At 31.6% G+C, this 11,542-nt stretch overlaps 1 protein-coding gene across 1 annotated transcript; it reads left to right on the top strand.

Annotated features, from left to right (window-relative positions):
• The first annotated feature begins 762 nt into the window (after positions 1 to 762).
• LOC129870753 (leucine-rich repeat extensin-like protein 2) lies at positions 763 to 6,506 on the top strand. Its single transcript, XM_055945613.1, has 4 exons — positions 763 to 853; positions 3,743 to 3,899; positions 5,018 to 5,806; positions 6,254 to 6,506. The coding sequence occupies exons 2-4, from the start codon at positions 3,812 to 3,814 to the stop codon at positions 6,283 to 6,285; spliced, it is 909 nt and encodes a 302-aa protein (XP_055801588.1). The 5' UTR covers positions 763 to 853; positions 3,743 to 3,811; the 3' UTR covers positions 6,286 to 6,506.
• The last annotated feature ends 5,036 nt before the right edge of the window (positions 6,507 to 11,542 follow it).

Genomic DNA, 11,542 nt, shown 5'->3' with positions numbered 1-11,542 from the left:
CTTTGGGTCTTCTTTTGAGATGTCAAGGCAAGCATCTATGCTATATTATTAATTTTGGCAATTGTTTATATACATCTACTGTCCTAAACACACCCTGACACAGAGAAGTAGTAGAAGCTATGAATCTATCTATTTATATTATATATATTAAAAGTAAAAATGAGTCATTTGGTAGGATTTATTATAGAAAGTAATATATGTATTAGTTATATACACCATATTCAGTATTAACACATAGCAAATCATAGTATTAACAAGGATTATTAATACATGAATTAACATAGTTAAAGATAAAATTGTCCTTAATATATCAAATTAAATCGGGGATAAGAAATAATCCTATTATAACTAATTCTATCATTACTAATCTCAACATTACTGATCTCAACACTAATAATACACTATATCCAATATTATATTATTATAACCTCTATCTAACGACCCCTACAAAAAATGTCAAGTTACTGTAATGCTCTCTTCTTATTCAAAAAAACTTAATTACTTGCTTATTGGAAGAAAATAAAAATAGACATGTGTATGAATCCGAACAAATGCTTTTTTCTCAATTTTTATACACTCTACCAAACGTAAACAAACACTTCGTACGAATGGACGTGTTCCTTCACTAAGAGCCACACTTAAACATTCACACAATAAAGAGATCAGTGGAGTAGAAAGCAAGCAAAAGAAAAGTCACACTTTAGGCCTTCTTTTGGTATGTCAAGGCAAGCATCTATGCCTTAAAAGGGAGTGAAAATGAGTTTCTCCTTGAATTAGTTGCAACCTCTGGTCTTGAGAAAATCATCAGCTCTATTCTCTTCCAGTAATCAAGTGATCAGCTTCAAGCCAACAGGTAATTTGCATAAAATAATGTCTTACTATTTCCTACCAAAGAAATTTTGAAGTAGCTTAGATATTATTGTCTGTTTTTTCCCTTTCTTTTTATTGCTGAAATCTTTAGATTGAGTGCAATTGTTTTTTATACTCATCAGGCTTCAAAAGTTTAAACATATGGCATTTTTATGTTGATGCTATATATTTTTTTGTATACAATGATATAATTAAATAGTATTATTCATGTCTAAGAAAAATAACATAATATACGTATCTCTTCTATTTAGATAACTACTATGGTTGTAGTAAACTCTGTGTTATATTAAATAATCTAAATATTCAAAATATATTAATAAACAAATTAAATAAGTACACCAAGTTTATTTGAAGGGAAACAATGTCAACAACTTATCGTAAATCATTCAGGATGGCTACCAACATATTCAGCTACAAAATATTTGAATCTTATACAATATTACACATTGAGTTCTTACTGTTAAGTTACATTGTAGTATACCAACTGGGATATTACACAAGTTAATATTTCTTCAATTCCAATTTATATGATTTACTTTCTTTTTTAATCAGTCTCAAAAAGAATGACACAACTTTATATTTAGTAACAATTTACCTTTAAAATATGCATTTTACCCTTAATGAAATAATTTACAGTCACACAAATATGTATGACTTATTTTAGATCACCAATTTCAAAAGTTTTTCTTTCTTTCTTAAACTCATGTCAAGTCAAACAAAGTCATATAAATTGGGACGGAGAGAATATGAAAAGAACATACACTAAAAATATGATTTATAAGAAATTATTAGGTATATACAATATTATATGTTTCTACGTCATAAATAAAAGTAAAAAAGTAGAAGAATCACATATATTTAATTAAATTATTTATTTTTCATCTTCGCATATTCAAACGATACTAATCATCTTGATAACATCAATCAAATAAATCACCAGCAGACGGGCTGGGCGTTCAGTATTCAGTTCGGTATTTTTAAAATTTGGATTCGGTAATTCGGTAATTCAAAATATATATCAAATACTAAACTTTCAAACTTCGGTTCAGTAATTCGGTAATCGGTAAATCAAACTTCGGTTCGGTATGGTATTCGGTAATACCATATTTTTTTAATAGTTAATGTACAATAAAAATTTATCCACATTTAATATTTACATTAACCTAAAGAATACATATCTTAACTTACATTTTTATTACTACACCATAATTAAGTAATATATGCATTTTAACTTATCGAATATCGAAATCGAAATTGCTCCGAAGCCACATTCTACAGAGGAGAAATGATACATCGTAAACAAAGAGAAAATAATTTATGAATAGATACAGAATAAAAAAAATATTACCATGTAATAAAAATGATGAAAAAGAGTGAACATCTCTAATATATCACACATAATTTTTATACATATGTTTTTCTTTGAATTATCCAAAAACTCTACATCACTGCACTAATTATTAATTAGTTTCTACAAAGATATGAAAGAGTTGAAATCTTTCGTTTTCAATGTAACTATCAAACAGTTTATGTAGATAACTGATGTGGTGAATCATGCAAAGTGAAATTAGAATTCTTAACTAATTGCATTAATTTGAAATTAGAATTTATAATTTTTACATGTGCATGAATTTAAATTTTAGCAGTTATCTATAATGTACGTGTTTGAAAGTGTGCATATAGTATGCTGTAAATGTGGGAAAGTTGAAATGGAAATGGTAAGGAAAATGAAAAAATGGGATAGTTTCCTTTTACTAAAATGTTCTCTTTCACGCAATTTGTTTTCCAGCTTTTTTGCATTAATGATAAAAAAAATTAAAACAAATAAATCGGTATTCGGTAAATATCGAATATCGAAATACCGAATATCGAAACTAAAATACCGAATTTTATATTTCAGACCGAACTGAATTACCGAATTACCGAATACCGAAATATCAAAATAGCCGATTTGGTTCGATAATTCGATTTTCGAAATTTTATGCCCAGCCCTATCAGACATCACTTTGATCATTCACAAAAAATTCTACTTTTTATTTAATTGAATGTATAATTATTCTGAAATTTTAGTTTAGTAATAATGATAATAATTTACAAATTATTTACTACGTGATTTGACATAAGCACGTATGGAGAAACTAATAAACAAAGAAATAATATATTAATTAGAATAATGATCACATTACACTTTCCTCACATATTGTGTTTGCATTTCGTCAAGCACACATAACCCCCGAGGAAATCAAAGAATCTAATCTTCCAGACTTATTAATTAGTACTATTTCTTCCTCCGTTCATTTTTATTTGTTCATAATTGACTTATCAAATTCTTTAAAAAATAATAAATAAAGAAATAATTTTACCATATTACCCCTATTAATTATAAGTCATCTAAATATTAAAAAATGAATAGTATTTAATAGCAAGGACAAAATAGACATAAAATGATAAATTATCTCTTGTTTTTCCAAACTGGACAAGTAAACTTGAATATATATAACTATTTTTAGTATATTTGACAAATAAAAATGGACGGAGAGAATATTTCCTCCATTCACTTTTGCTTGTCATTTTTGGATTTGGCACGCCCCTTAAGAAAATAATGATTGATATAATTATTTTACAACACTATCTCTATTAATTGATGTTTGATTTTAAAAAATAATTTGGAGAATAAGTAATTAATGCTACGGATGAAATATGAAAAAAAAAAGAAGAAGTAATTGTCTTTTCTTTATATGTTAGAACTGACGAGTAAAAGTAAAAATTTATTTTTGAAATAGTAGACAAATAAACTTTAACAGAGGTAGTAGTCAAAATTATTACTTTAGAACTTGTTGCTTCTGATTGTTGTTGTTGTTGTTTGCGCCAGAACTACTAATAAGTGAAACCAGAGGAGATAATATTCATTATCACAATTAGTAGCTAGAGGAGGAGGATCATGAAAATACCAGCTCATCGTCACTCCAATATGCTATACGTTTTAAGCCTTCTTTTGTGTCTTGGAGCTTTCTTTATCATATATACTGGTATGTGCTTTCCACTCTTTACCAACAAAATCTATTACTCCGTGTTTAATTGGGTACAAAGTTAAAGAAAGACAAATTTTTGAAATTTGAGTTTCAATAAAACATGCGATGAACATTAATATTTGTCTATATATATAACATTATATTAAGAGTAAAATAAGAAGTTCAAAATTAAAAATTTTAAATAAAAATATGTCATTTTTTTAAGCACAACTATAAATACTGTATTAAGTACATTGAGACACAGAAAAAAAATACTATAAAGTAATTGCTCAGGTATCTACTTCATTCAAAATGATCAGGTTATCTTCTCTTACATTAGTAACTTTCAATTTCAAAATGTTAAAAATCATTCCCTGGTTAAACTAAACAATAAAACGTTGTATTATCACATTTCGAAAGAAAGATCTATTTTATATTGCCTAGTACTCCTCTCTGTATATCGGAAAAAGTTGTTCACATTTCGTAGATATATATCTTTTGCATAATATTTTTTTATAACTCTACCATGATATATTGAATATTTATATATAAATTGACAATATCGTAAATATTGCTTAAACTAATAATAATAAATTATATGAACAGCTACCTCATTTACTTTGTAAACAATTAATGACTATCGAGAGATTTATATCTCTAATTATCATAAAAGTAATATGACTCTGCAATTTATTTTTTAAATATCATCAATGCATTAGAATTTAAAATCATCATTAATATGTATACTCACGTTAATTATATCACTTGACACAGTATGTTTGTGTAGATTTATAAAGGCAAAATACATAAACATGTCATTTAACTTGACTCCAGTTAACATCTATACCTTTCAACTTTGGATGTGTATAAGTAAACGCTTAAATTTGTATAAAGTTAAACAAGTAAACACAAACGTCTTAACGTGAAACACCACATAGGATGTGTGTCTACTTGTTTAAATTTATACAAATTTAAATATCTACTTATGCATACTAAAAGTTGGAGAACATATATACATGGCCGTTGAAGCTGAGATAAAAGGCATATTTACAAAAAAAAATATGCTTGGATAAGTAGCAAATCTACTGCTTCTACACTAGTTACTCTATTAATTTGCACTTGTACATGTGAAGCAGATGCTAGAAAATTAAGTGAAATGTCAGAAAGTTCACAAGAAATTATCAAAATCAATGGGTTGAAACACTTGGACATGTATTTGCCTTTGGCTGGTTCATCCAATTCAGGACCCTATGTTATTGGTTCTCCCTTCAATTTACCACCTTATGATTCTCTTCCTCCAGTACCAAATACCCCTACTCCTTTTTGTGTTAATCCACCTCCAGCCACTGGCAATTATGGCCCAATTGTAAACCCACCTCCAAGCCCATCATCATCATCCACTATCATCCCTAGCCCACCCCCACAATTTCTTCCTCCCGTAATCATTCCCAACACACCACTTAACCCACCCCAATATTTTCCACCTAATAATCCTCCCACAAATGTTCCTAGCCCAACACAACCTATTTTTAGTCCACCTTATTATTATGAGCCTAGTCCACCAAGTTATGTCCCAATTAGTCCACCAAGTTATGTCCCAATTAGCCCACCTACAGGGCTTTTCCTACCACCAGTGGTCTATCCACCTCCAGCTGTGCCTCCGCCACCACACCTCGCGTCCGCCATGGCACTATGGTGTGTGGCAAAACCATCAGTACCAGACCCAATAATCCAGGAAGCCATGAATTATGCATGTGCATCTGGAGCAGATTGTGATCAGATTATGCCCAATGGATCATGTTATCAGCCTGATACTTTATTTGCACACGCATCTTATGCCTTCAATAGCTATTGGCAGAGAACAAAAGTGGCTGGTGGCACTTGTGACTTCGGGGGGACAGCCATACTTGTCACTGTGGATCCTAGTAAGGCCTCATTTGTTTTTATTAGTCTGAATTCATATCTAAATACAATCGTCTTGGAATTGTTTTTTTTTTAAAACTTTATTCACTATAACAGTAAAATCATAAACTTATTTTTTGCCAATCTAATGATTAGCGTTTCCTATAACTCTTAGCTTTTACTCCATATATGGTTGTTGAATTTAACCTTCTATAGTAATTAATCACAAAACTATATATGTTGTCATATTCAATCAATTAAACTTTAAGTTATTGTAACATTAAAGTCACTAAATTTTACCATTATAACAACAAAACTACAAATGAAAATGACCTAGCTAGTATTATACTATGTAACAAATGTAACTATATTATACAGGATAATTTCAATCACTTTGATGTGACAAAACATAATTTGTGACATTATTAACACCATGAAACTCCTAATGGGTTTTTGCCTTACTTGAACAGGTTTCGATGGATGCCAATTCATCTACTATTGATCAATAGATGAAACTGAAAGGAAATGTATACACAAGGCAAAATTAGGTTTTTGATTCATTTTTCTTGCACACTACTTGGAAACGTTCAAGACAAATAAGATCCAAGTTTTGTAATTTTGAACACGACTTTTAGGTAGATGTATGCGGTGTTTGGACTACTTCATCAATACTCTTCCGTCTAGGGACATGTCATTTCCTGAATTTTAAATGTAAATGGAAAGATATCATTTGGATTTGACATTGTCCGGAATTCAAAGTTACTAAATTATATTATATTAAAAACATGAAACTCCTAACTTAAAAGTAAAATTATATATATATATATATGTTAGCGGAAATATGAAAATACAAAGAACAACAATATTTAATATGGTTCGAATTAGAATATATCTTATGTTCACCAGAGAAAAACTGTCTTTATATTAATAAAGAAAGGAGAGACATCCTAAATATATCTAAGAAAGTTGCTCTCTCAACTATCTACTCTTCTAATGTATTTTACAAATGCTTTTGAATATGAGAAGGCATGCGAGAAGTGTTTCAAATAAATCAAGAGCCACCTATTTGTAGGAATAAATTCTTGTTCTTTATGTCATCCATGACATTACTATATATAAAAAATGTCAAGATTTAATTTGTGAAGAATATTTTCCTTCATACCAAATACAGGCATACACCCTGAATGCATGAGAATTAATCACGTGCACGTATTTTCTTGTGTATCATTGTGTCAATTCATTTTCTCAAATAACAAAATGCTCACTTTTTGTTCATTTCCTTGAAATATGTAGTTTTCGGTGAATTCATTGTTACCACAAATTAAAAAGGGTGATTGTCTGACAAAAAAATTGTGGCGGGGGGGTGGTGGTGGTGGTGGCCAACTATGTTAAAATTTGAAATGTGGTTAAAGGCAAGTGAATTAAGTTTGATGCACATTTTGCTAAGAGCTAATAATAAAAGCGGAGAAGAATAATATTCCGGATTGAAAGTAAAATGACTCGTCGATTAGAAGATCTGAAGATTAAAAGGCCAGAGGGATTAACTATTCAGAAAGTTTAGATAGTTCATTACAAATGGGGAAGATGAGATGTCTTCTACTCCTATGCAAAGGTCTATTTATAGGGAAAGATCTCTCGGATAAACTTACAAAATGGCTAGTCTATATCTTATCATTAACCTATTTTGGATTACACTTGAGTAGTGTGATGTGATTACAAATGGAGAAGATGAGATGTCTTCTACTCCTATGCAAAGGTCTATTTATAGGGAAAGATCTCTTGGATAAACTTACAAAATGGCTAGTCTATATCTTATCATTAACCCATTTTGGATTACACTTGAGTAGTGTGACGTGATTACAAATTGGAAAGATGAGATGTCTTGTACTCCTATGCAAAGGTCTAGTTATAGGAAAAGATCTCTCGGATAAACTTACAAAATGGCTAATCTATATCTTATCATTAACCTATTTTGGATTACACTTGAGTAGTGTGACGTGATTACAAATCAACACGAGTTTTGAGGTTAAATTGCGTCAGATTAGGTGACCGTTGCATGTTATCATTTGATGTGATAGCGGGCCTTTCTTCAGGTAGATATTTTGTAAAGGGCCCTTGGGGATTAGATGAATCCATATAAGAAAATTTTCTACTCAATCACTATGATCCTGAGACAATACTCTCATTAGTACGATCATCAGGTTCATCCCTGGCTTTTCATATAGGTTTTTTTTACCCAAATGATTGGTTTGAGATCATTTGTTACCATGTGTTTCCTCGTGGATCAACTCGACTTTTAAACTAGAATTCTCTCATGTAAATGATCCCCCACTTTTTGGAGTCCTAATAAACTATATCTGGGAAGTGATGGAGTCTTTAATTTTATGTTGGAGACTAGTTCAAAGGGTTTTAATTGAAAACCCATCACATCTCCTTACTGTCATTGATTAAAGAGAAAAAGGAAAATTACTTTGAAAACTACTTCGAATACGCCGCTTGAATTTTGCATCGAGGCCACGTGGAACTTCCAAACTAGATAAGGCATCTCGTTTTGTGGCTGGAAGGATTGCCTTCATCAGTATTTAACTCATGACTTCATCTTTGGTTGAAGTTTGTATCTAAGTGCTTCTTAGGTCCTGCTTGCTGACTCGAACTTCTTTTCTTTATTTAACAAACCATTATAACCATGTCTTCTTTCTTGTATTCCTTGTTATCTTCCAAATATAACCCTCACAGCTTATATATATTAAAATTCAAACCGACTTCAACAAAGTCAAAATTGGCAAGATTAAAAAATAGGAGTAATTCAATTTGAAGAAGTAAACTAAAGATGAGAAATTCAACTTGGAGAAGTAAACCAAAGATGGAGGAATTCAATTTGCTCAAGTAAACTAAAGATGGAAGAATTCAACTTGGAGAAGTAAACCAAAGATGGAGGAATTCAATTTGCTCAAGTAAACTAAAGAATTTAAAAGAAGCACATAGAAGATTCGAGATAACTTCAAGTTGCCATATTTGAATTAAGAGTAGCAAAGTTTGAAAAGGAAGTTAGAAAGTTTGTCTAGAAATACCCTCCATCGCCACAAATCCATCTATAAATATATATGACCCTTTTGTTATTCCAATGTATGAGTGTTGTTTTAGAAAGAAGAAGCAAAACTTCTTAGAGAGTTAGAGAGGAGAAAATAGAGAGAAAAGCTCTTATGATAAAGTGAAGTGCCGAAACACTTATTGTGAAAACGTTGCAAGAGTTTTATCTTTGTGTGTGTAATATTTTGCTTCTTGTGTAATAAAAATATTACTTTGATCCACTACGCTTCCAACAAGTGGTATCAGATCTTTGGTTTTATATACGCCATAATGTCAAATATGTTTCAATTTCAAGTCCCAAAATTAACAAAATCCAATTATAGCAACTGGAGTATCCAGATGAAAGTCCTACTTGGTGCAATAGATTGTTAGGATATGGTTGAAGCTAGTTACGATAGCAAGGTGCTAAATGAAATTCATCAAAGTATTGATGAATCAACCTTTGAAAATATCTCTGGAGCAAAAACATCAAAGGAGGCGTGAGAAATTTTGCACAAATCTCTTCAAGGAGCAGAAAAGACGAAAAGGGTACGTTTGTAAACCTTTTGAGCTGAATTTGAGACGTTAAAATTGAAAAAGTCAAAGTGTAGATGATTATGTCACCCGAGTTAAATCGGTGGCAAACGAGATGAAAATAAATGGAGAAATTCTTGATGATGTTAGAATCATGAAAAAGATTTTGTGGTCATTGGCGCGCAAATTCAATTATGTGGTTGTCATCATCAAAGAATTAAAGAATCTATCACAAATATCCTTTGATAAGCTTGTGGGTTCTCTTCAAGCCCATGAGCAAAAGATGAAATAAAGTGATGATTCTGAAAGTTTGGATCAAGCTTTGCAAAGCAAGTTATCTGTAAATGAAGGTGGAATGAGCAACAGCTCACAACAAAGTTCAAACAACCATGGAAGATACCATGGAGAATATAGAGATAGCAACAAAGGTGGACATGGATGAGGAAATTAATCATATGGCAGAGGACAATCAAGTGAAGACTATTATGCCACAAGTCGAGGATAAGGAGCTCGAGGCAGAAGCCGAGGTAGAGGCAGATCTCAACAGGGATATAAATCTCAGATACAATGCTAAAATTGTGAGAAATATGGTCACTATAGCTATGAGTGTAGATCAACTTCTAAACAAGAAGAAAGAAGTCATGTAGTAGCTATTGAAGATCAAAAATAAAGAATCTTGCACATTCCTCTCCTATAAGGGAGATGAAACATCCAAGAAGAATATTTGGTATTTGGATATTTGTGCCAGCAACCATATGTATGGTCAAAAGGAGTTGTTTTGTGAACTGGATGAATCTATTAGTGGTAAAGTAACCTTTGGTGATGAATCACAAGTTTCTGCCAAAGGAAAAGGCAAAATCAGAATTATTAAGAAAAATGGGGAAAAGAAATTTATTCTTGATGTTTACTATGTACCATCTTTGAAAAGCAACATCATTAGTCTTGACTAGCTTTCTAAAATAGAATATGAAGTGCAGATAAAAGATTGCTCAATGACCTTGAGAAATAAAATTAAAGAATTTTTTCCAAGGTTAATATACTGCAAAATCGCCTATTCACTATTGATATCGAGTCTGGAGATGTGAAGTACATGAAAACATCTATAAAATATGACTTGTGGCTTTGGCACTTAAGATATGGATATCCTGGATTTTTTGGTCTAAAGATGTTAGTAAAAGAAAAGATGGTGATTGGCCTGCCAGAAATAAATTCACCTGATCAACTATGTGAAGCCTGTATCAAAGAAAAACAACACTAATAAAGTTTTAAAGTTGGAAAATCTAGAAGAGCTAGAAGACCACTCGAGATTATGCATTTGGATTTAGCTGGTCCATTTGACATACCATCACTAGGTGGAAGTAGTTGTTACCTAACTTTTATTGATGATTAAAGTAGAAAAAGTTGGGTATATATTTTGAAAGAAAAATCAGAAACTCTTGAACGATTCAAAGAGTTTAAAGTGATGGTAGAAAAACAAAGTGGGTATTATCTGAAGATACTCAGGTCAGATAGAGAAGGTGAATACACATTTAGATATGCACCTCAACAAAACAGAGTCGCAGAAAGAAAAAATCGTACCATTCTCAATATGGCAAGAAGTATGGTGAAAGGTAAGAATTGTAACACCCCTCAAAAATTTTCCCTAAGATTCGAACCCTTCTTGTATATGGGTAGGGTCAAACCTAAGTATTGAGGAGCATATGCATAAGCTAGGATGAGTCCCTGAGAAATTTAAGGATGTTGGAGGTGATGTGGGGTCACAAGGGGCCCCTAGGACCAAATTAAATCCAAGAGATTCGTCATGGCTAAGTCTTGGGATGAGTTCGTATAAGGGGTCGACTTCTAACGACCCTATCTTTTGAAAGACAACAATCTGGGTGGCCCACGACCTATCAAATTAAAGGTCATCGAGTCTTCTTTCCAATGCTACCAAGAATGTAAATTTTGAAGTTCGAAGTAGAAAGATATGACGATCCTAAGACGAACTAGCATGGCAGGAATTTCATTTTTTGGGCCTGGGTTGCAACTGCTGGGGAAATAGCCTTGGCGCTGTAAGGGTGCGATGCGCCACTATCGCACCAGAAACATGCCTCAGTACTTTGGTCCTTGGCGCGATGCGCCACTAAAAGTTATGCAGGTTTTTTCAACCCTAATTT

Source organism: Solanum dulcamara, chromosome 10 (genome assembly GCF_947179165.1).
Source record: "Solanum dulcamara chromosome 10, daSolDulc1.2, whole genome shotgun sequence".
NCBI lineage: Eukaryota > Viridiplantae > Streptophyta > Magnoliopsida > Solanales > Solanaceae > Solanum > Solanum dulcamara.
This window is presented reverse-complemented; position numbering and strand designations above follow the sequence as displayed.

Excerpts from the sequence above, each read along its gene's own strand:
- LOC129870753 (XM_055945613.1), top strand. The coding sequence starts at position 3,812 with ATGAAAATACCAGCTCATCGTCACTCCAATATGCTATACGTTTTAAGC. Across the intron at positions 3,900-5,017 it reads TTTCTTTATCATATATACTG|ATGCTAGAAAATTAAGTGAA; the intron begins GTATGTGCTTTC and ends CATGTGAAGCAG. Across the intron at positions 5,807-6,253 it reads ACTTGTCACTGTGGATCCTA|GTTTCGATGGATGCCAATTC; the intron begins GTAAGGCCTCAT and ends TTACTTGAACAG.